This window comes from Salvia hispanica, chromosome 3, assembly GCF_023119035.1.
Source record: "Salvia hispanica cultivar TCC Black 2014 chromosome 3, UniMelb_Shisp_WGS_1.0, whole genome shotgun sequence".
In the NCBI taxonomy this organism is placed as follows: Eukaryota; Viridiplantae; Streptophyta; class Magnoliopsida; order Lamiales; family Lamiaceae; genus Salvia; species Salvia hispanica.
In genome coordinates this window covers 33,962,245-33,986,118 of record NC_062967.1, presented here as the reverse complement: position 1 = coordinate 33,986,118, position 23,874 = coordinate 33,962,245, and the positions used below count along the sequence as shown (strand labels likewise).

Here is a 23,874-nt window from a genome sequence, read left to right as displayed (position 1 = left end):
TCTTACTATAGTGTAATCTATATCTTTCTTATAAATTAATAGAATAAAATTTTAGTCTGTAGTTTGCAGGAAAGATATAGTTTGCAATTGATTAGAGCAATTCTAATTTAGGAAAATTTTAAACAATTAATAATATGGACCTCATAATTTGTTAATTCTATTCTATCACATTTTTCTTTCCTCCTCTCTTTTTTTTATTTTGTCAATTACACATTAAATTTATGTCAAATGTATATATTTATTGAACGGAGTGAGCATTTTGTCATCCAATTCTCCACTCCATTTTGTTTCCCGACCGAATTTTGGCAACGTCCACGCCTCCTCCTGCATGCTAAGGGGCCATAATTGGTTTCTATTAGAAAGATAGCTAAGTGACTCCCTCAGTTTCCTAATATTAGGAACTTTGTTTTAATACAAAAATTGATAAAGTAAACAGAGATGAAGGGAAAAAATTGGATAAAGTAAAAGGGAGGAAAAACAATAGTGTAATTAGTATTAGTGGATTGTGGAGTTCATTTTCTAAAATGAAAGAGTGTCTACTTTTAAAACACAGACCAAAAAAGAAATAGTTTCTATTTTTAGAAAGCGGATAGAATACTGGATAACTGAATTATGAAATTTTGATTATATAATGTCCAGTTTAAATTGTGATTCTATTATGGATGCCTCGGGTCAGTTCATTGGGCTTAGGCTAATCGGGTTATAAATTTTCATCCATACTAGCCCAAAGGGCTAATATTGACATATGATATGACACGGAAACTAAGACAAAATTGGGAAAAAGAGATTATGAGAAGGGTAATTAAAGTAGTGTTAGTTGATAGTATGACCCACATTATTATTAGTGTTTTAGTGGTGGTATAAGTTGTACTCCAAATAACTTGATGTATATGTGTAATATATTGAGATAACTTTCATATATGAAAATGCCCATATTTTTATGGAATGGATGAAAATGAAAAGTGCACATAATTTTATGAGAAATAGAGAAAAAATAAATAGTTAAAGTGGAGAAAGAGTAAAGTATGAGAGAGAGTTATGATCAATTGCTAACTAATTACCAATCATAAATTAAGACTAAATCTTAGACATTAGATTAAGAGATCTAGTGATTGAAATAATGACACGAAAATTATATTTTAAATTAAAATAATTGTTAAATAAACTTAAAGGGTATTAATGTCAATTCTTATATATGGTACTCCCTCCGTCCCAACTAAGTTGAAACAAAACTTTTGGACAAAAAGATTACGTAATTATGTTGAAAAGTAGGAGATGAGAATAAAGTAGGAAAGATAAAGAGAGAGCAAAATAGATAGTGGAATAAAGTAAGATTGATTGGATGTTTTGTTTTTTGTTAAAAAAGGAAATGACTCAACATATTGATTGGATGTTTTGTTTTTTATTTTTTGTTTTTTTTTTCTTTTCTTTTTTTCTTTTTTTTCCCTTTTTTTTCTTTTTTTTTCCTTTTTTCCCTTTTTTTTACGAAGGGAGTAGTTAAAATTAACCACTTTTTCTCTCCTCAAAATCATTTTAAAAAATTAAATTTATGTAACTCTCTCGATTTATATTATCTTTTCATAAAAATATATAAAATTAAAGGTAATTTCATAAGTATTCTAACGAAATCTCAATTGTGGAACACGATCGAATGATGAAATTTTATAATTTTTATTTCAATTTTCGTATATGTTGATAAGCTGATTTTATATCAATAAATGAATCAAATAATGTCCATATAATGCATGTACGATATCAATAAAACTGTATTGATATTTTCTGGTAATTGTGTTGATATTTGTAATACACTATGTTGATATAAAAAAATCGTGAAAATTATTACTACCTCCGTCCCTGAATGTTTGACACAGTTTACCATTTCGGTCCGTCCCTGAAAGTTTGACACACTTCACTTTTTACCATTTTTGGTAGTGAAGACCCCATATTCCATTAACTCATTCCTACTCACATTTTATTATAAAACTAATACTTTAAAAGTAGGACCTACATCCCACTAACTTTTTCAACTCACTTTCCATTACATTTGTTAAAACCCGTGACGGGTCAAAGTGCGTCAATATTTGGGGAACGGAGGTAGTATGTTAGAACAGATTAGCTATTTTACCCTTTTGTTAATGTTTTATCTATTTATTGAAATATGTGAGCTTTAATCTTATCAAATCATTTTAAAATCTAATGGTGTAGGATTGGTCTTAGTTGTGGATTGGATACTGTATGCATTTTAACACTATGAGAGAATACTCATTCCAGTTTAACTATTTATTAGTACTCCATCCGTCTCAAGGAAGATGACCCCTTCCTTGGGCGGCACGAGAATTTATGCAACTTTATTTTGTGCGGGAAGTGTGGAGAGAGTAAAGTGAGAGAGAATAAAGTAAAGAGAAAGATGTTTCTATTTTTAGTAATGAGTCATCTTGGTTGGGACAAACAAAAAAGGAAAGTGAGTCATCCTCAATGAGACGGAGGGAATATTATTTTTTAAAATTAAGTGCAGAAAAAAGAATTACTCCATCATAGTACTATTTTTGCTCCGACAGTCTGGTGGAGTTGGGTCACAAATGGATCGGGCACAGCTTCTGTTGGTAGGTCTCCCCCTTTTCCTCTTTTGCTCCGACATCTTCAGACTCTTCTCTCCGGCGCCGGTGAAGCCCGCCGCTCCCCACCACCACCACCTCCACGCCGATTCGCAGCCACTAATCCAGCCCCTGGAATTTCCTACTCAGGTTTGACTTTGACCTTAATCAACAATTTGAGGATATGATTGAAATTAAGTGAAGTTCTCTGATCAATAATACAATTTGAGGATATCAATTGAAATTAAGTTGATTCTACTGAGCTGATTACTGTGATCGAATTATTATGAGAGAATCATTTGTTTTAGCTTGTTTGTATTATTCCTTCGTTCGCGATATTAGGTTTTGTTTGGCTCCCTTTTTGGTTGAGATTGTGTGGACTCATCTATTAATTGAAATTATGTGAAGTTCTCCAATCAATAATACAATTTGAGGACATCAATTGAAATTAAGTTGATTCTGCTGAGCTGATTACTGTGATCGAATTGTTGTGAGAGAATCACTTGTTTAGCTTGTTTGTATTATTTATTCCTTCGTTCGAGATATTAGGTTTTGTTTAGCTCCCTTATTTTGATTGAGATGGTGTGGACTCATCTATTAACGTGGATAGGGTTAACTATTCAATACTAACACACTTCTTTTCTTTTCTTTTCTTTTCCTTTTTGGTTCAGAAACCAAGTGGGATTGGTTATGGAAACACTGTTAGCATTGACTTCTGTTCATCTTGTTCTTACAGGTATTTATACATATATATATTCAGTTATAATCAAAATTTACAAGTTATGGACCTATGGTTGATGTTTATTGAAGAGAACAAAAGAGAATGGTTTAATATATCCTTGAGAGTTGAGAAGGTTAGAAAAATAACCGTGATGATTACAGTGTGATCAAGAATAAAAAGTCAGTGAGATTGAAGACTATGAAAAATAAAGTTTATACTGTCTTGTAGTAGTACATTTATCTGCTTTCATTTTGGCAGAGGGACTGCAGTCACAATGAAGAATATGTTAGAAAGTCAGTTTCCCGGGATCAATGTTATACTTGCAAATTATCCTCCTCCTCTGCCTAAGCGCATGTTAAGCAAGGTCGTACCAGTGATACAATTTGGTGTGATTGGCATTATAATGGGTGGTGAGCATATTTTTCCAAGGCTAGGATTTGCTGCACCACCCCAATGGTACTATTCCATGCGTGCAAATAGATTTGGGAGCATGGCAAGTACTTGGCTACTTGGAAACTTCCTTCAGTCCTTCCTGCAAAACTCTGGTGCTTTTGAAGTGTACTGTAATGGTGAACTGGTAATGTTCCTCCTACCTCTCATAGATAATAGTTAATACTCCCTCCGTCCCTAATAATTTGTCGCCATTTGACCCGGCGCGAATTTTAATAAATGTATAGAAAGTGGGTTGAAAAAATTAGTGACATGTGGTTCCTACTTTTATGTATTAGTTTTATAATAAAATGTGGGTGAGAATGATTTAGTGGAATGTGCGGTCCACTACCAAAAAAGGTAAAAGTTAAAGGTGACAAATTTTTAGGGAGGGCCGAAAACGGAAATATGTGACAAATTTTCAGGGATGGAGGGAGTAATATGTAACAGCTGGTAGTTTGTGCTGATAAATTTCAATTATCGACTTGTTTAGCTAGATACTGAAGTATTTGCTTTGGGTAATATTTCTTCTCTAGCTTTGTAGTCTGTTGGAGGATCAGATGTTTCATAGTATTTGCATATATTTTTGAAACTATAGCAATTACGGGGATGCAACCTTTTTAGTAATATGTTGAAGATATAGTGAGACTAGAAATAGTTAGGGTTTGTGATCACTTTCGCCGGCAGTTGAATTGTATATACTGTGGCGGAAGATGTGTTTGTGATCACTTTTTAGTACCTTGCCCCTCAAAAGGTGCAATGTTTTCCCCCTAGTTAGCGATTGCAAAAGGTGTTACTTGTTGGTTCCGTTCATCTAGGATAACAACTTAAGCTTTGGTTTGTAGTAATTCTATTTAAGGCTTGTCATATTTAGGAAACAGGTGGTGTTTGAATGGTTGCATACATTACTTTTTCTACCAAATGATTCCTGAATCTGTTGTTTCTCTGATGCAGGTGTTCTCCAAACTTAAGGAGAATAGGTTCCCTGGAGAGATAGAGTTGAAAGAACTCATTGCTCGAAGGATTGTTAATTCAAGGGTGATAATCTGATTTTTATCGTTGATGCTCGTAGGATTGTTAATTCAAGAGTGATCATCTAGTTTTCATCGTTGACGGGTCTTAGAAGAGCTAGTAAAGTTATAACATGATATAACACAAGTTTTAATCTGTACTCTATAACTTTTTGGTTTTTTCATATGGGAAGATATGTGTACAATTTGGAATCATTAGTACTCGTTTACAAAGACATGCTGCTTCTAGAGCTTCTATTTTGCTGCAGTTTCCTTATTGAATTCCATCACAACAAAATACTGTGCATGGATGAAAGCAAGTCGCAACAATGGTATAAATAGATAGAGCCAGGTAGCCAATTCTAATTGTGTACAATGCATTGCCTGCAAAAAAAAGTGGAGACTAAATTACTCTCACAATCATAATATTTAGCCATTACAAAAAAAAAAAAAATCCTCATTCACTCTACGTGATATATATATAAGCTCATTTCACATATATGGGCTCACTAAAGATGTGTAATTTACATAAGAGAGAAGAGTTCCATCATCCATGCTGCAGACTGGTAGCAACGAAGCCAAGCCGTTGATATCCAGCATTCTCAACAGCGAATTTCCAGAAGCTTCCACAATGCTTCTATATTTGATACCACTTCTTGTTTTCCATTGCCTTGACAAGCTCATTGGCTAGGGAGGCGAAGTTTTCAGCTCCGTTTTGTAGGTCTTCTGTTCGTCTACTAATTTTCTGCAGGAACAAAGACAGGAGAATAGCCTTCTGTTATGGATGATCCATGGCTTAGATTATTGAACCAACATTTCAAATAACCACGAAGAAATCAATAAATACCCAAAACTGGTATGAATTAGCATGTGGCATCATGAAAAATCATGGAAGAACATAAAAATCGGAATCAAAACAGTTTTTGTCTAGAGTTCAATATGTGAGGCCATTCCTCGCCCTGTTACAGCTCATTTGCTATATATATAAAAGAGATTAAAAATATGGATTTATGCTTATAATTCTAGATATCTAGATGAACAGAGAGGTCTATCCTGGTTCACCTATTACTATTAAGGTATGCTTGGTAGGAGGGTATGTTAGTCCAACTAGATAAATTTAATCTTGTCAGGGCAGTGCAAATACACAGAAAAGTTCTGCCCACAGCTAAAATGCGACCCACATTTTATTTAGTATCGGCCCGTTGCTACAGTACACTTTTACAACTGTTCAATCTCGTGGCGGTGATTTGGGCAGCAGGGGTGTTAAGGCGATTAGAAAATAGAACTAGAGCTTCTTGATGTTGATGGTCTGTTGGGCGAGAAGGAAAAAAAGGGAACAGAGGCAAGAGGTGATTGATTAAGAAATAGGACTATAGCTTCTTGGTCCTTATGTTTCGAGTTTATCTCGCTTTTATCTTAGTCACACTGCCAAACGAACCCTCACTAATTCCAGCTTCTAATTTGGTTTATTTCATCCCTACCATCTATTTGCTGCATTTTATTTTCTTTGTTTCTTAACTCTTTTTACTTGGTCATCATCTACCTATAAGTTATTAGTACAAAAAATTTAAGCTTAGGATCATTCTTTTGCAGATATGTGACCTCAAGCTTCTCTTGGCGTTCCATAAGCTTGTTTTTTGCTTGTCCAGCTGCAGACGAGGCATCCTGGAAATGGAAACACAGATCGATCAATAAATGATTAAATAGCCTAGTGGTGAGAGCTGAAAGAACCAAAGGCATAAATTACCTCCGTTTTTCTGTATGTAGCAATGATCTCTTCCCGCGTTCTAACTCTGGGTTTAATCTCCGCATCATCATCAAACAATTTTTGTCGTTCCGTTTTTGTGTCTGCAAGATAATAGAAATCTCTCTTATTCCAAGAGTTGTCCAAATTATAAACAGCCAACCGAAACAGCATTTCGTGTACCTTTATTTTTCTTATCTAATTCATGGGATGAAGCAGATGACGAAGGCCCAGGCTCATCAATGTCAATATCATCTGTAAACACGTACTGTTAGCCACATGGGTCTAAACAAGAAAGAATTCTCACAACAACGCTAAAGCTCTAAGCAAGACAGCAGATTACGACACAAGGTACCATAGCAGAAATTATTCAGAAATAGGCAGAGATGAGTAAAACCTATGGTAAGCTCAATATCTTCTGGTTCATCTGCTGTTGATAATGACCCTGGAACTATGTTCCTTTCGAAGATCTCTTCAAGGTGACCAAAATCAGCACTAGAATTTGAGTCATGATACACAGCGTTGTTTGGTTTTGGTGCTCTTAATCCTTTTACAATACCACTGAGAATGCCAGGATTAGCTCTCTGCAATAAAAAGTCCATCAGTACCACCAAAACTGAAAATTGAAACACATAAACACTGAGAAAACAACAGTCAGCCTTCTTAACCTTTTTTCTCTTACGATCAGAAGATATACTGATCGCAGCATTGGCAGCAGCTGCAAGCACTTCATCATGAAGACCGGGAAGGGATTCTGGGATACTAGAAAATAAAAACCTCATTCATTTTTTGCATTCTGATGATTGTATAGCAACCAATTAAGTACTGACGAAATGGTAAAAACATGAGTGATACCTGAAATCATTTTGACCCTCCAAAAGGGAAACAAATGCCACTTCGGAGCCATTTGCCTGTGTGAAACATCCAACAAGAAAAGACATTCTTATAGAGTGCATAACAGAAGTACAAACAATGAATCCATTATGTTATCAAGACTCAAATTTCATACAGTTTACAGAAATTACGTTTAGCAGAGAGAACACAAGCAATAATTATTGCTCTCCGTCCCATTCAAGATGTTCACCATTTCTTTTTAGTTTGTCCCACTCAATATATCCACTTTCTTTATTTGGAAATAAATCCCTCTCTCCTCTCTCCTCATTAAAATATTCAACTACCTTTTTTTTCTCTCTACTTACTCCACCTAACAACTCCTCCTAAAATCCCGTGCCACTCAAGAAGGTGGACATCTTGAGTGGGACAGAGTGAGTACTTGCAGAATAGGCCATTTATAATAATTACCAATGCAATATGTAAGTTTTCGGCAGAGCTGATCATCCTTTCCAAGTTTGGCTTGAAGTTCCACCTTAACTGTGACAGTAAAGAAAATTCTTTCACCAATTCCAGATCAGGCAAAGATCTGCATAAGAGTCCCATTGACGGTGAGCTTCGGGAGGAGATATCCAGAACACCTAGTTATAGAGTAAATTATTCTGATAAAAGCTAGAGTCTCAGCTGGATGGAGTTCAAAGAAGGCAGGAAACCTGATCTCCATTTCTCCTGTCGGGTAGAATACTGCCAACCCACCCACATGATCTGTCCGGAACACAGAAGTCCAACAACAGGGCTTGGAAAGTTTGACTTTGCATATATATTTGCTTTGGCCCTGATCAACCAAATCATGTTAGGAAAACACAACATCAAACAAAGGAAAGATGAAAAATGTGAGACTTACTTGAACCACAGACTTTGCAGGGTATATGAGTAGTTTATCTCTGCAACAAACCAGAACAAGCAACTCCTTCAAGCTTAATGTAGATGGATTTTTATCCAGAGCATGGTCTTCAGTTTTACATTTCTCACTCCGTAGATCAACACTTAGCAAAGGCTCATTTTTCAGTATATCGTCCTTTTTCTCCAGTTGCTCATCTACAAAACTAAAAGCTGACGTCTGGTTTTCTGAAAAATAAAAGGCCAGTAAGTTAGGGGATTCATCACAGGAAGAGAAAATAAATCATTTATAATATGATATACTTGCCTATAAAATGCAAAGAAATTGCTGTTGAGTTCTTCAACTGTATTGGCCTTGAGCTAATCATGCTACCATTATTGCCATCAATAACATATATACTTCCTTCCTTGGTTAATACGAATATGGACTCTCCTCTCTCTGGAATTATTGGTGCAGATTCATTTCTTTTCTTGGGCATTTCATACTCAAAAGCTTTGTACGCTACAGATATTACTGGGGATGTTTGTAAAGAGTCTGTTATAAATGCAACGGATGATGACTGCACATTTACCACTGCAATCTGAAACGGTACACATAAGCCTGTAAGTATGTATCATGCACATGATAACAATAAGTAGGGCTGTCAAAACGGGAATCGGGTATAGGGAATACCCGACTGGAAATCGGACACCTGATACCCACAAAACGTCAGGATGCTGGTATTAAGCTTTGCGGGTATACCCGATTACCCACCCCCCCCCCCCCCCCACACACACACACACAACACACTTATTTATACAACACTCATCCAAAACATAGTGCACTCCACTTCAATGAGGGACAAAATATGTTTAAATACCCCTATCATTATGATACTCCATTTCTTTTTCTCATGGAGGCCATATTGTCCTATATTTATTTTCAATCAGTTGTCCTTCAGCAAACTCAGTAGAGGTGATCCTGGAATATGTGAATGATTCTTCTTCAAAATATATATTGATGGACTCCAATTCTCTTTAAACATGAATAGTTGAAACTGCTACGCATATTCTATGCCATGATTCACCCATTGATAATATTAAATAATGGCTTCCTCAAAAAAGATTTAACTAACGAAAACACCATATGCAATGCTCTTATGGGTGTAGCTATACTGCAATTAAAGAAAAAAGACTCCCACATTGGTAAGAGAAGAACTAAATCTCCACAGCATTGTAAACAAAATACCAATGGCGTCTTGTCAAAATAATCGAAGGGTGTGGGTATCCGAACCTATCGGGTGTTGATACCAGATGCGGGTTTTCGGGGTACCCACGTTACACTTCGGGTCGGGTTCGTATATCAAAATATGTGGTTTCTCCGGTGCGGGTACACAAAAATTTGGGTCCAGATGCCCATTATGACACCCCCTAACTATAACTTATTACTTACTCGTGAAGATTCATGTACAACGATAAGTCTGGAGCCTTGGTTTATAAATTTTAGTGCCTGAACTCCTGATTTATGAAGATTGAAAACAGCTCCACACCTGGGTCCCTGAACTTGAGCAGAACTGCGAACTGCATGGAGTCATGATAAATAACAAGGAAAAAAAGCCATATTATGGCCTACATGAAATTTTCCTCTCAGCATGCCTTGTATATCTTCAATTTAACTTTGTCAAATAATAGGGAAAAACATAAAACTCATAGACCGACATAACATGTTTTCAAGTTTTAAATGTTTTTATCATGTCAAGTATTATGTTCAATTGTTAAACCTGATAGTTATGTAGATTCTCCAAATTCATGGAACTTAGGGAATAATAACATGGTCTACTCCATACTGCTTGCCATTCCTTCAAAAAGACTGGAAGACAATGTTTCTAAAGGAAAATAGCAAATGAGTTAGGAATCTCTCTTACTTAATACTCTCATAGTCTCATATACTGTCATACAAAATCTCCAAATATTGACTAGAAGCAAGTTAAACAAGGAGGATATGCATGGCACCAGATTTGTCTCAAATGGAAAACATATTTCTAATGACATGCGCCATCAAAAGAAACTGTAAATCAAAGGTCAATTTACCTTCAGTTTTTGTTTCTGTGACAAAATGGATGGTTGTCTCATTGCTGCTGCAGAGTTCGTAAATTTCAACCTGCTTGAGAACAATCAAAGGCAAGAAAGGATAGTGCACTGAGAGAAAGCTTGTTTTCTTTCCGAGCATGTAACAACTTTAAGAATAATTTCTAACCCGACCGCATTCATTTGCGACAGCTAATCTCAACGTGGAGGAGCATAAATCAACTGTCGTCAATGAGCCACCAGAATCAACCAGATCTTCACTGTTAGCCTGTCATTCATCAGAAAAAAACTCACATTAAGTTTGATGATTAACTTTATAGCTCTACAGATCCATTAAATTCTAACCTCATTTGTCAAAACACAGAGAGGAGAAAAAACTGGATAAGTAACATCCCATATTCGAACTGATCCATCATCATAGCCCGCTACATACAGTCTCTGGACCTTGTAATCTTTTCCAAGTGACAATTTATTTGTTACACCTCCAGTTAAGGGCCACCGTTTATTTCCAGGCAATGTCACTGTTGGACTTGCTACAGCTATCTAATTATACACAGACTAGTCGGTATGAAGTAAGGATAAGAACCATTAAAATAAACCAGGATGAATCAGGATAATGCATAAACATTATCACCTCCAATCCTAGGCCCTCTGTGCTTCCATTTACATAAAAAAGCTCTGCCACCGTAATCAAAGGATCAATCGTGGGTATGGTTGCTGGAAAGTTTACAGCAGAGACAGGTAAATCCTTCCCAGGCTGCAACTCTGAGGAGTATATACGTATACAACCAGGGTTTGACAATACAAACAGAGAAGCATCTGTAGTACTCCCAGTCGTACCAGCAGTTGGAACAATAATCATATCAGCAAAAGAACCATTAAGTGTGAGGTCAGTACGGCTAGTGCATCTCACTGCTTCCATTCCAGATGACCATTCAAGACTTAGAACCTGCCCAAAAGGAGTTTCTGAGAACATCTCAAACTACTGACTAGTGTTATCATCAGCTCAAATTTCTGCTAGAGGAGATTGTATTGTGAATCTAATAGGTGTATGACAGACCAAATAATAAAACCTCACATATGCAGAGGCATAGGTGGCTTCAGTTTGTATTCAGTACGAAAGCTGAGTCTACATTAATGAAATTGAAAAGAGAAAACGAGATAAGTATAACCTAATTGTTTTGCATGAGCTATTTAAGTTCATTAGATTGCTGTCATTTTCCAACAAACAAAATCTTCAATCAATCCAAATATGTCGAATACACACACTCTATTATTCCAGATAAATTTTCTCTGCATATCATAAGGCAGAAAATACAAAAAGAAACACAAAAATTTTGCAGGTTTCAAATCATATATGGAACCCCCATGTTTGATAAGTCAAATAATTAACCTAAGAGTATCAACAATTATACTGAATAAATAATCTTAATTGAAAGAAATATCTTTCAAGAGTTAAGATGATAACCTACCGTAACAACTTCCTCACTGCCTATCTCATCACCACCATATATAAGAAGTTGACCTTCTCGGTGCTTACTGGATTTACTGTTGTCCAGCCAGTGTAAAACAATAACAGGTAGCCTCTTTTCAGAAGAAGACAACTGCAGCTTGACAACATTTGGGGACATCCCAGCTTCTTGGTTTTTTATGGAAGAATCTTTTGACATATTCCAGAACAAAATATCCCCGTCCACATATCCCATAGCGAGAATGGACCCATCAGTTGATGCCCAACAAAGAGCACTGATCTCTTTCTCCTCTAAGTCAAGGGAAGGTTCATCGTCAACTATATCAGTAATCCCATCATTTGGGGGACAAACATTATTTTTCAATTGCAGGACCCTATCACCTCGCACAACAACAGGTTGTGCTTCGACCACATCCCAGAGAACAATCAGCCCACTCTCATAAGCGATCAATACCCTACAGATATAGAAGCTTGTTAAGCATTACAGAAGAATAGAGTTTTCATCTTAAAGTTTAAATTCACCTAATCATATAGTTTCCATCAAATTTGACAAGAGAAAATAAAAGAAAAACAGGGCATAATCATATCTTACCTATTTCCGGAAGAATAGGGTTGAGGAAGGATCCCGACTATGGGTTGCCCACTGGAGACTGGGATTCCAGTTGCTTCTGTTGAAGAAGTATGAAAAAATTATTTACAGATGGCACCAACATGATAGGGAAGCAATACTGGACGTAAAACAGAATATGTCTTTCATGTTTACCTTGGCTAACGACAGTAATTTATCATTTTAAATTTTAGAATCAGTCAAAAGAGTTCTTAGTGAGTAAATGCATTGTAAAATAAAATATATTACATGCCTGTCTTTATTTTTGTGTGACAGGCATTTTGGACCTGTGAGTGAAACATGCTTCTGTCTTATGTGCACAGTGCCGTGAAGCAGAATTAACTTAACTTTAACAACCCATAGTCACAAGTAAGCTAATAATTTCGAGGACTTTAAAAGAACGTTTACAGAAAATAGCAGTTAGAACCTAAAACTGGCTTTTACTGAACCAACAAAGCAAAATAAATTGACAGTAAGGGAAGCATGTCTTCACTTAAATAATATTCGTGACTGTCAACAGTACTCACCAGCAAGAAAATCAGAAGATAGTTGATATGGCAGTCGCATAAGCTGTCCACTTTCTGCATCATACTTCAAAACAGACATCAATCCGTATTCATCACCAACATACCTAGAAAGTACAGATTAGGTCAATCAATCTCCATGGTGGAGAGTTGCAATATATAATAATAGACTTTTAAGCTATTCATACATAAATGAAGAGCCATTGATTACAGAGAAAGCAGTTACAATGGAGTCCCACTGTAAGCTACATGCTATTGACCTCCTCTCTAGACTCCAAACCTGCACAATTATTTTCAGAAGATTCAGTATTCGCGTCAAAACTGCAATACAACAATAGCAACCCGGACTGCGTAATTTGCGCTGACATTTTAGCACAAATATTGTTTAAAAAAAAGGTTGCTTTGCTTGAAATGAAAGAACTAGTTTGGTAGTTAATCAAATCTATAAAGCTTAAGTGAATGATACTACAATTATTTAGCAAAAAAATGATGCTTCGAACTGACCGATGTGTGAGAATGTAAAGGATTTACTTGATAACAATGTGGATTATGATGTGTACATTTTAATGAGTACTACTAAGACACTGAGTTGTGATTCTAGATAACCAGGTATCTGAAGCATGTTTTCAGTGACCAATAATGAAAGATCAAGAGAATTACGCATACCTGAATATCATTGTCGCTTGTAATGCTAACTATGAAGCCTTGATTCTGCAGAAACTGCAAAAGAGAAGTAGAAAATTATAATTTTGAAACATATTAGCAACATAAGAGAGACACACAACAAGATCACTAAGTATACACACACCAATAGAAAATGACATTCTATCAGCACTACAAAATTTGAGAGAGAAAAAATACCAAACTAATATGCCTTATAACAGAAACTGTTGGTATCATCCAAAGTCCTGAAACTGACCTCTAAGTATTTTAGAGGCAACAGCTTTGGAGAAATCAGAAGTCCTTCAACATTATCACCACCAATTACCTTGATCCTGCCATCCCTGTGAACAAATACTATGAATCACATTCACGAGAGCAGAAGGTATGTTGTTAATTGCTGCTAATGCAGGAAAACCAAATAGTGGTTGACAATTGACAATGATTCAATAATCTGCCATCTCTCTTTAGAGTGATAAACTGCGAAAAAGAATGTATTCCAGATTTTACTGAACCTTAATCATGAGAAATGACTCAGTCTGACTATGATAAATATAGGATAACTCAACCAAGCTACAGACAAGATACAAGAATAAATCTCAAGCATATGATACTTATAAGCCATAATTGAAACAACCAATCCAACCAATTAGCAAAAAAATCTACAAGAATTTTATCGTAGCTTCACGGATGACCAAATATCGATAGAATTAAGCAGAGAGTTGCCCGCAATCACCCTAAAGAGAGCTTCCACAGCATAATATACATCAAACTCACTTTCACATTCAATAGCAACTCAACTTACAAAATGCATAGCGCAAGGAACAGTTAAATAAGAGGAAAATCAGACGCAAACTCACAATGTGCCGACGGCCAGTAGGCGCTGAATCGGATCAAAAGCGAGCATCGACGCCGTAGATGGAATTCCGTAGTGCACATTAATCCGGAAATTCAATTCATCCGGTGACAATGAACTCTTTCCATGACGCTGAATCAAACACGCACACAATTCAAGTTCGATAAAATTGAGTGAGGGAAAAACAGTGAAAGTCAAAGCAAAATTAGATGATTTTGTTACCTCTGGACGATTAACGGTCTTCTGAAATAAGCGTTTCTTGAACATGGCGATGTTGAGCTTATCGTCGGCGAGGAAAGATCGGAGTTTGGAGTAGAATTGAATTGGACGTGAAGCTTCGCGTTTTGTTGGAGAGTGGAAAGATCAGAATACATGGGACTCACTTCTCGGTTTGTACGCTAATAAGTGCACTCTATCGAAGACTTAGTAAGCTCAAAAGTGGAAAGGATCGCCAATGTAAATTCTTGGTATACTAATAATACATTGACAATTGCTTACTTTCTTAATTATTAACTTTGGTAATCATCTACGCTATTAAATAGTACTCCATCCACCCCCAAAATTCGTTACCATTTGATCCGACACGAGTTTTAAGAAATGTAAAAGAAAGTGAGTTAAAAAAGTTAGTAGAATGTGGTATCTATTTTTATATATTAGTTTTATAATAAAATGTGAGTGTAGATGAGTTAGTGGAATGTATGGTCCACTACCAAATATAGTAAAAGTAAAAGGTGCCCTTGCCCATCCCCCACCTGTGAAGACGCCCCTGCCACCCCCTTGCCCTTGCCCCTGCCCTTCTTCTTCGACTTCCCAGCAGAAGAACCCCGACGCCCTACCGCCGGTGCACCCTCACTGGGAGGCTCCCTTATCGGAGATAGACCTAACTCCTCTAGTGAGAAAGTCTCAAGGCCGGTGAACTGAGTTCCCACTGGAGTTGGGAACCACCTGTCAAAAAATCCAGAGAGGGTCGATAGTAGGGAAGTCAATCGGGTCAGCCCGTTGTGTTTCGGTCCAACCCTACTTGGGATGCGGGTCAATCGGGTGCGGGCTAATCGAGTTGTGATTTTTTTCGACTTATAGAAGTTCAACCCTAACCCTAAAAGCTCAGGTTTCGAGCTAGCCCAGCGGGTTAATCGGGTTGTTGCCGATAATATTAACATGCGATTAATCCAATAAATAACGATTAAAATTAGTTATATTCATACAATGTAAAACCTTTAATTATGATATATTTGAGATATATGCTTAAACTCAAACATAAACATGATCAAATGCTAATATTTGAGATATTTCGTTAATTTTAATGCATGATTTAGAAATTTAAATATTTTTTTAGTTAAATTGAAGTTTTTAATTTATTAATCGATTATTATATTAATAAAAATTTAATATATAATTTGTATATTTAATATAAAATCGAAAGTTATTTTTTTGGTTATCTGTACTATAAAATTAATCAATAAAGTGTCGAAGTAAAAAAAATAGAATAATAGAAATTTTATCGGGTTTTCGGGCCAGCCCAATCGGATTTTCAGGTCTGGCGCTAACAGGTTGCAAGTTAATCGAGTGCGGGCTAATCAAAACCTAGGGTTAGAAATTTCCAATCCTAACCCTATAAATTTGACGGGTTATTCGAGCCAGCCCACAGGTTATGGGCTACACTGACGTCCCTAGTCGATAGACATTGTCCCCAGTCGATTGGGGGAACCCCACTCTACGACCCCCGCAGCGGTAGGCATGCCCTGCATCATCCTGCTCCCCATTTGGGGCACCATCCCGCTCATCCCCGCCATTTGGGGCACCATCCCCCCATCCCGGCACTCATACCAGGCATCACCCCGCCCATCATCCCGCCAGCCATCGCCGTTACTGCGGCACTCATGTCCGCCATTTGGGGCACCATCCCACCCATCCCTGCCATCCCGGCCCAAGGGTACATATTGTAGTACCCGAGCATCATCCCCGCCATTTGGGGCATTACCCCGGTCATTCCAGCCGTCCCGCCAGCGTTCCCGCCCATTCCAGCCACGTATCCCCCACCTCCAACGGGGAACGTTGGCGTTTGTGATTCGCTCGTGGCAGAAGAGTCACTATCGTTATCTATTTTATCTTGAGTAGAAATGAGAGTAGAGAAAGAAAAACTCGTTAATATAAGTAGTGGAAATGAAATGAAGTGCAACGAGCCGTATATATAGAGTTGAAATAAAAAAAATTAAAAATAGCGTTTACTGGTCGCTTGTCCGTCGCGTCACCGCAATAGCGGACGAGCGATCGGCTAACTCCCCACCCCCGCGGATGAACGCTCGTCCGTCGCCCGTTAGCCAACTCCAATAGTGGACGGACGCGACGGACGAGCCGCTAGCCAGTCGCTCATCCGTCCGTTCGTCCGCTATTGTGGATGCTCTAAACCCGACAGCAATGCCTCAGTGGCGGGAGCTGTAATCCGAGCGTCCAACTTCCCAAGAGCATAGCGAAACTTAGGGGTTGTGATAGGTCAGGGAGAAAGTCATCATTGGTGGCGACGACAGATGGACAGTTTGACGGGGATCCTTTGGCAGAAGAAGAATCTGAATAACCAACCAGGCGGTGGCGAAGCGACTGACTGCCATTTGTTGGAAATCGAATAAGTGGAGGCAAATTGCAGGGGATAGAAGAGGTGGTTAGCAAGCATCGTCTTCTTCTTCGCTTAGTGAGTTGCCTCTCTCCTCGGGTGACTGAACTCGCTTTTAAGCAATCAGAGTAGGGATCTCTCTTCAATGAGTCAGGCTAGGCTATGATTCCTAGATAGGAAGAAAGAGCATTGGCCACTTCAAGCTAGTTAGTAGAACTCCCTCCTTACTTAGATCTTCGTGACCCAGGGGAGAAGCTTGGGCGGTGGAGATTATCCACGGGGAGTAGTAGGGGAAGACGTTAGTTTGGAAGGAGGACGAGAGAGGCAGAGGAGGCCTCTAGTGATCTGGGATTCCTGTGACTAGCGACTAGCGACTAGCAGTGGGTGCTCCGAGGCATTGTGGTGGTGGTGTTGCTTTGGCCTTTAGTGGCGGCGATTTGATGGTTCAAGATGTATGGCGGAGATTACGAGTAATAATTCAAGAAAAAGTAGTTGAATTTCAGCGGACATAATTTATTCTTTGTTTATATTTTTCTTTGAGTGTATTGTGTACACATGTCAATTTATGAGTAAAGGCCAAAATTGATCCTGAACATATGGTCATTTTACGTTTTTGGTCATAAACATTATCTTTTGGATTTTTTTGTCCTATACATATGGAAATTTGATTATTTTGGTCCTCCGTCAACATTTCCGTTAGAAACTAACGGTGAACGGGTTTAAACCCGATTTTGACCAAAATTAACATTTTAATTCTGATTTTCTCCTAATTAATTCACTAACTATCATTGTAAATATTCTTTTAAAATTAGAAAATTAGAATTAAATATTATGAAGAAACTTGGGGGGATCGTTGAGAAGGGTCCAGCACCGCCACCGAAGAAGTGCTGGAGCTCCGGGTGGTGGTGGTCGGCGATGCTGAACAGCGGCGAGGCGACGGCGAAGGTGTAGGGGTTCGCCGGCAGGTGCATTTGCGCGGGCGGGACGAGCGGCGGAGGGCGGGGCTAGGAGGCCGGAGGTGAAGTAGTCCATGGGAGTGCAGGACCAGTGTCTTGGGGCGGTGGAGTTGGAATTACCGATTCCGCCATTCAAGAGCTCGGTGAAGGAAGTGGCGTGAGAGATAGGGTTGAGAGAGGGCGGATGAGTCGACTCCTTCTCCTTCTCCACGACTCGCTCCTTGGCCCGCTCCCTCGCCTTGATTCTACTCTCAGATCTAGACAGAGACAGCCCCGACCCCTTGCTCGTTTCAGATGTGCTGCTGCACGCCGACGATTTCGTCACCTGCTGCAAGTAATTCAAATCGCCGCCGCCGTCCAAATTGACTTCACCGGAGTTGAAGCAGAGGTGAGCGCAAATGCACCTGCCGGCGAACCCCTACACCTCCGCCGTCGCCTCGCCGCTGTTCAGCATTGCCGACCACCACCACCCGGAGCTCCAGCACTTCTACGGCAGCGGTGATGGACCCTTCTCAACGATCCCCCCAAGTTTCTTCATAATATTTAATTCTAATTTTCTAATTTTAAAAGAATATTTATAATAATAGTTAGTGAATTAATTAAGGAGAAAATCAGATTTAAAATGTTAATTTTGGTCAAAATTGGGTTTAAACCCGTTGACCGTTCGTTTCTAATGGAAATGTTGACGGAGGACTAAAATGATCAAATTTTCATATGTGCAGGACCAAAAAATTCAAAAGATAATGTTTAGGACCAAAAACGTAAAATTGTCATATGTTCAAGATCAATTTTGGCCTTACTCTCAATTTATCATTGTTATAGCAGGAAAGGCTGTAGGAGATAGCATAGGTGATCTTCCTGGCATAAAATAGCCTTCAACTTTAGCACAAAATATGCAGGGCTGATGGAATGGCCCTTAACTTCAGGGTTTGATGGAATAGCCCTTAACTTCAAGTGTCTAACGTCCGTTCCTTCGCTACTATAGCCCGTTTCACCTGTAACTCTACATATTCTCAACAAAGTTGTTAACCAATGATTATGTGATTTATTGAAAGCCACGATTCAAACTACTATCAAACTTGACAATGAATACAAAAATAAATTAATAAAACCTACAAAACTAAGAGTTTATTTACTCCTCCAAACTAAAACCCTTGCTTGTCCCCGAGCAAGGAAGAAGTAACTCAAAATAAACTCATGCATAGGGGCTTAGATTATCATCATTGCTTCATGCAGAAAAATTAAGATCAATGTTTTCAGTGGCATAGCAACAAACATAAAAAGACTGGATAAATATGTTTTAACTCGTAGATCACTTTGTCAAGATACCCTCACAAATACATATAGTGTGATTTTGTCTCACTATCAACTGGATAGGATGCGTCTATACAGTCAAATCAAAGCATCATGAAATGTTTGCTATAAACTTATATCAAAATCTAAGATCTCATATGCTAAAGCATGAATGTAATCATAAAATCAAATGTCTTTAAATTAGATTATAATGTAGACTATAGAATTTTTTTTAAAAATCACATAAATATCACAAAAAGTGAAGTTGTTCAAGTTCCATTTTATAATCAATCATAACACTAACAATAGCAATTAAAACTAAACTTTTATTATTCTTTTATTTCTTCCTTTTCTTTAACACCATTTATTCTTTTATTTCATCCTTCAATCATTCTTCCTTTATTTTTAATTTTTTTTCTCTTTATTGATATCTTTTTATATTTCAGTGATGTTACTACACAAGAAAATCAATTATCTATTTTGAAGAGGAGTTTTTTGAGTTTATCAAATTGGTTATTTATCATACTCCTTTGGTTCCACTTTTAAGTATAGTATTTCCTTTTCAGCATGGGATATTGCACAGTGTTATTTTCTGAGTTAAGTGGAGAGAGGATAAAGTAAGAGTGATAAAAAATAGAGTATGATGTTTTATTAGAAAAATATGTCATTTAATATGGGACATCCCAAAAAAAAACATGTCATTTAAGATGTGATAGAGGGAGTAGTACTTTTTATCTTGCATCTCAGCTGTAGTAATTCATGTAATGTTTTTTTTAACTCAATTAAATTTGTTTTATACTACCTTTGTTTGCTAAAACCTGACACATTTTGTCATTTTAGACCGTTCGACAATTAAAGACACTTTTTTTTCACCTTTAGTATACCTCATGCTCCCTTATCTCATTGCATTCATATTTATAAAATTAATATTCCACCTGTTCATAAAAGTAGTCACATTTGTGGACGACACAAATTTTAATGAGAATTTGGTAAAGTAAGAGAGGGAAAAAAATGGATAAAGTAAGAGAGATAGAGAAAAAATGTGAGTAAGTATGATAGAGATGAGAAAAGGTGGATACAGTATGGGGAAAAAAAAATCATTTCTAGAAATTAGACTATTTTTTGTGGGCATCCCAAAATGGCAAAATGAGACTATTTGTCGTGGACGGATGGAGAATATAGAAATGGAAAGCACATTCTGCTATCTTTTTTGCTAATTTATTTTATAAAGTTAAACAATTTCTTCAAATAAGTGCCCAAGACAAAACATGTCGTTAAATGGCAAACGGGGAAATAGTTTGTGTTCTTTTTCTGTATTGGATTTCTATTCTACTCCTATTTCATAGTTTCATGTTAGGAATAAAATATATACTATTAATAATTAAATGTTATACCGTCCATCCCCGAAAAATATGAACTACTCCTTCTGTCTCACAATAAGAGTCATGTTTTGCCTTTTCGGTCCGTTCCATAATAAGAGTCATATTTCACTTTTACCATAAATGGTAAGTAGATCTCACATTCCACCAACTTATTTCCTAACATTTTATTATAAAACTAATATATACAAGTGAGACCTATATTCCACTAACTTATTTAACTCATTTTTCATTACATTTCTTAATTCCGTGCCATAGCTAAATAGGACTCATATTCTGGGACGGAGGGAGTATTTCGTTATTAGTCTGTTCCTAAAAGTATGAACTTTCTAATTTTGGAATAGTTAAACAACACATTACCCATACACATCATTTTTTTTACAACTTATACCATTACACTACACTTCTAATGATGTAGAGCTCACTCTCCATTAACACTACTTTCTACTTACAATATTATTTTCTTTCTCTCTTACTTTATCAATTATTTCCTCCGTTCTGCGGTAGTAGAGGCGTTTCTTTTCGGCACGAGATTTAAGAAAAATTGTGTTAAGTTGGTTAAATAAAGGAAGAATAAAGTAAAAAGTGAAAAAGGTAGAGAGATGAAGAAAGAATAAATTAAGAGAGAGTAAAGTAAGAGATAAGAAATGTGTTGACTTTTGCTATAAAAGAAAATGACTCAACTACTATGGAACGTACCAAAATGGAAAAATGACCCAACTACCGCGGAACGGAGGGAGTACTACTTATTATACATTAAAACTTATATTGAACCAAATATTCGTACTTTCAGGGACAGATGGAGTATTTTATCATGCAATTGTTGTAATTCAATTCAAATATTCTTCTAGATTATTTTTACTTTACACTCTCTATTGTTCTTCCTTAATAGAGACATTTCATTTTTTACACTTGTTTTAAAAAAATAATTATAAATAGTTAAAGTGGAGAGAGAGTAGAGTAAGAGAAATAATAATGTAGAGAAGACTTTTATCTAAATTATTCTCTCTATGAACATGGGGAGAAAGTAGGAGTATTTATTTTTTTAAATTGTATCACAACATATTTGTCCATTTAGTATTTTTCCAATACAAAATTATTTGTAATTCTAATATAATAATTTTTAATCCTATTTTGCATTGTACCGTTGAGTTAATATAATTTTTCTATATTGATTTACGTAAATTTTGAATAATAGTGATGTATATAATACTCCCTCCCTCTGTATCATGTTATTTGCATTTTTATGTATGATGTTATTCGCATTTTTTTTGTTTCAGACTTGTCCCAACTACTTATACTATATATATGTTAGTTAGGTTAGAATTAGGGTATTTAATTGATAGTATATTACAGTTAATTAAGTGTTCCCTTATTAAGTGATCTAATTTAGTTACACTAAAAAATCAATCCTAAATTAACTGTCTATAATAAAAAGTACGGGTAACATGGTACGGAGGGAAGAATTTATACTATATCCGTCCTTTTAAAAATATAAATATTTACATAAATAATTTACCTTATGTATAATTTTATCTTTAACCATTTTATTTTTTAATAATATTTTACATTTTGTGTGTAGAAAATTTAATGGGTGCGGTGATTTAAACTAGTTTCCTAAAAATACATATATGGATTCGGCTGAATCACAGATCTCTTCTCTACACCATGCTTGTAAGTAAAGCAAAACTTAAAGAAGATCATTTTGAAAAGTAATCCACACAAAATAACGGTAATATATGTTACTTAGTATTTAATGAAATGTCATTATTATTATATGGTGAAAATACGTTTACATGGAAATATTAAAAATATAAACTGCACAATGCCCATTAGAGGATTCAGAAAACATTTAAAAAATATACGCTAGAATAAATAAAACAGTGTTAGAGCATCCGCAATGGTGCTTAGGCCAGCCATAGGCTAGCAATAGGCCAGCCATTCTCTCCCCTGCCACGTCAGCAACACTAAAAAATCCACCTGCCACATCGATTTAGGTCGGCCATAGGCCGGCCGCAATAATATACTACATTTACGGAATTAAAATTACGATTAAAATACGGAATTAAATTTACGAGACATATACGGGAAAATTCATTAATTTTATTTAAATAAAAAAAAGTACATTAACTAAAAATCATAAAAATAACATAATAAAAAAAAATCCGGGCTTCCACACGAGCCACCTTGAATCCGGGTATGACATGTTTCTGTTTTAGGTCTTAATTTTGTATTGGGCTAGTTGTTGTTGTCCATCGCTAGATGTTGCTCTTGTACAGAAATTTAGAGATAGAGAAAATCGCGTTTATATAGTTTTTCAAAAATTTAAAAAAAGAATTAAATTTTTTTTTTTTTTAAAAAGAATTAAAAAAAAGAATTAAAAAAAAAAACAAAATTCGGCCGCCAGTCGCCAGCCGATCGGGCCGCCACAATGGCGGCTAGCCGATCGGCCAGCGGCCATTCGCCCTTGCGGCATGAGCGATCGGCCAGCTCACGCCGATCCGCTCGCCGATTGCGTCCTCGCCGATTGCAATGGTTCGGCTAGCCGATCGGCCAGCGCGACGAATCGGCTAGCCGGTCGCTAGCCGCCCATTGCGGATGCTCTTATATAGTACTGCCATAATAAGCCCAACATGTATTTGAGTACTTCCTCCGTCGTATAAAAGATGCCACACTTATAAGATTGTACGAGATTTTATGAAGTTTTGTTTTTTTGTGTTAAGTGAAAAGAGAAAATATAATATTTATATTATTGTGAGAATTTTTTTTTTCTAAAAATAAAAATGTGATATCATGAGACAAGTTAAAAAGGAAAATGAAATATTTTTTATGGGACGGAGGGAGTAATATTTTTGGAAGCAACATTGTACTAATAGATTAAAGTTGGATTTGTTAAATTCTCTACGCTTTGGATTTGTTAAATGAGGATTGACACCCAATAGATAAAAAAATTAGTGTAGAAGCTGAGCAATCGATTCAAGCCTATGAATGGTTTTAATCTTATGTAATGAACTAAATCAACATTGTCTTTTCCCGTTTGGGCTTATCTTCCATTATCTTATCCTATTTATGTTGATTTGATAAACAAATTAAACTTTTGAAAGCAAGATGCACCAAATCAATAATGTTACTTTAAGTTAAAGCCTCACTTGTTTCCCTGTATCTATCAGTAGTTGGACCAAACAAACTTAAAGTTAAAACCTTGCAATATTTATTTCACA

At 36.5% G+C, this 23,874-nt stretch overlaps 2 protein-coding genes across 5 annotated transcripts; one reads left to right on the top strand and one right to left on the bottom strand.

Annotated features, from left to right (window-relative positions):
- Positions 1-2,544: 2,544 nt before the first annotated feature.
- On the top strand, positions 2,545-4,970 carry LOC125211806 (selT-like protein). Its single transcript, XM_048111742.1, has 4 exons — positions 2,545-2,744; positions 3,266-3,330; positions 3,574-3,892; positions 4,699-4,970. Exons 1-4 carry the CDS (start codon positions 2,580-2,582, stop codon positions 4,792-4,794), a joined length of 645 nt encoding a protein of 214 aa, XP_047967699.1. The 5' UTR covers positions 2,545-2,579; the 3' UTR covers positions 4,795-4,970.
- Positions 4,971-5,061: 91 nt separating this feature from the next.
- LOC125211805 (syntaxin-binding protein 5-like) lies at positions 5,062-14,830 on the bottom strand. 4 transcript variants are annotated; one of them, XR_007174569.1, is made up of 25 exons: positions 14,637-14,822; positions 14,419-14,546; positions 13,818-13,902; positions 13,565-13,618; positions 13,087-13,178; positions 12,902-13,005; positions 12,360-12,435; positions 11,769-12,222; positions 10,931-11,245; positions 10,642-10,839; positions 10,466-10,564; positions 10,300-10,369; positions 9,662-9,789; positions 8,537-8,810; positions 8,234-8,457; positions 8,043-8,164; positions 7,801-7,918; positions 7,354-7,409; positions 7,167-7,260; positions 6,896-7,082; positions 6,682-6,753; positions 6,502-6,602; positions 6,357-6,419; positions 5,283-5,499; positions 5,062-5,138 (listed from the first exon to the last, which is right to left on the bottom strand). XR_007174569.1 is itself a non-coding variant. In XM_048111740.1 (24 exons), the coding sequence occupies exons 1-24, from the start codon at positions 14,679-14,681 to the stop codon at positions 5,392-5,394; spliced, it is 3,267 nt and encodes a 1,088-aa protein (XP_047967697.1). In that variant the 5' UTR covers positions 14,682-14,822; the 3' UTR covers positions 5,062-5,391. The 4 variants fall into 4 exon arrangements, 2 of the variants coding, with proteins under 2 accessions (XP_047967697.1, XP_047967698.1); XM_048111740.1 differs by having other exon boundaries at positions 5,062-5,499; XR_007174570.1 differs by lacking the exons at positions 14,419-14,546; positions 14,637-14,822 and having other exon boundaries at positions 13,760-13,883.
- Positions 14,831-23,874: the final 9,044 nt, after the last annotated feature.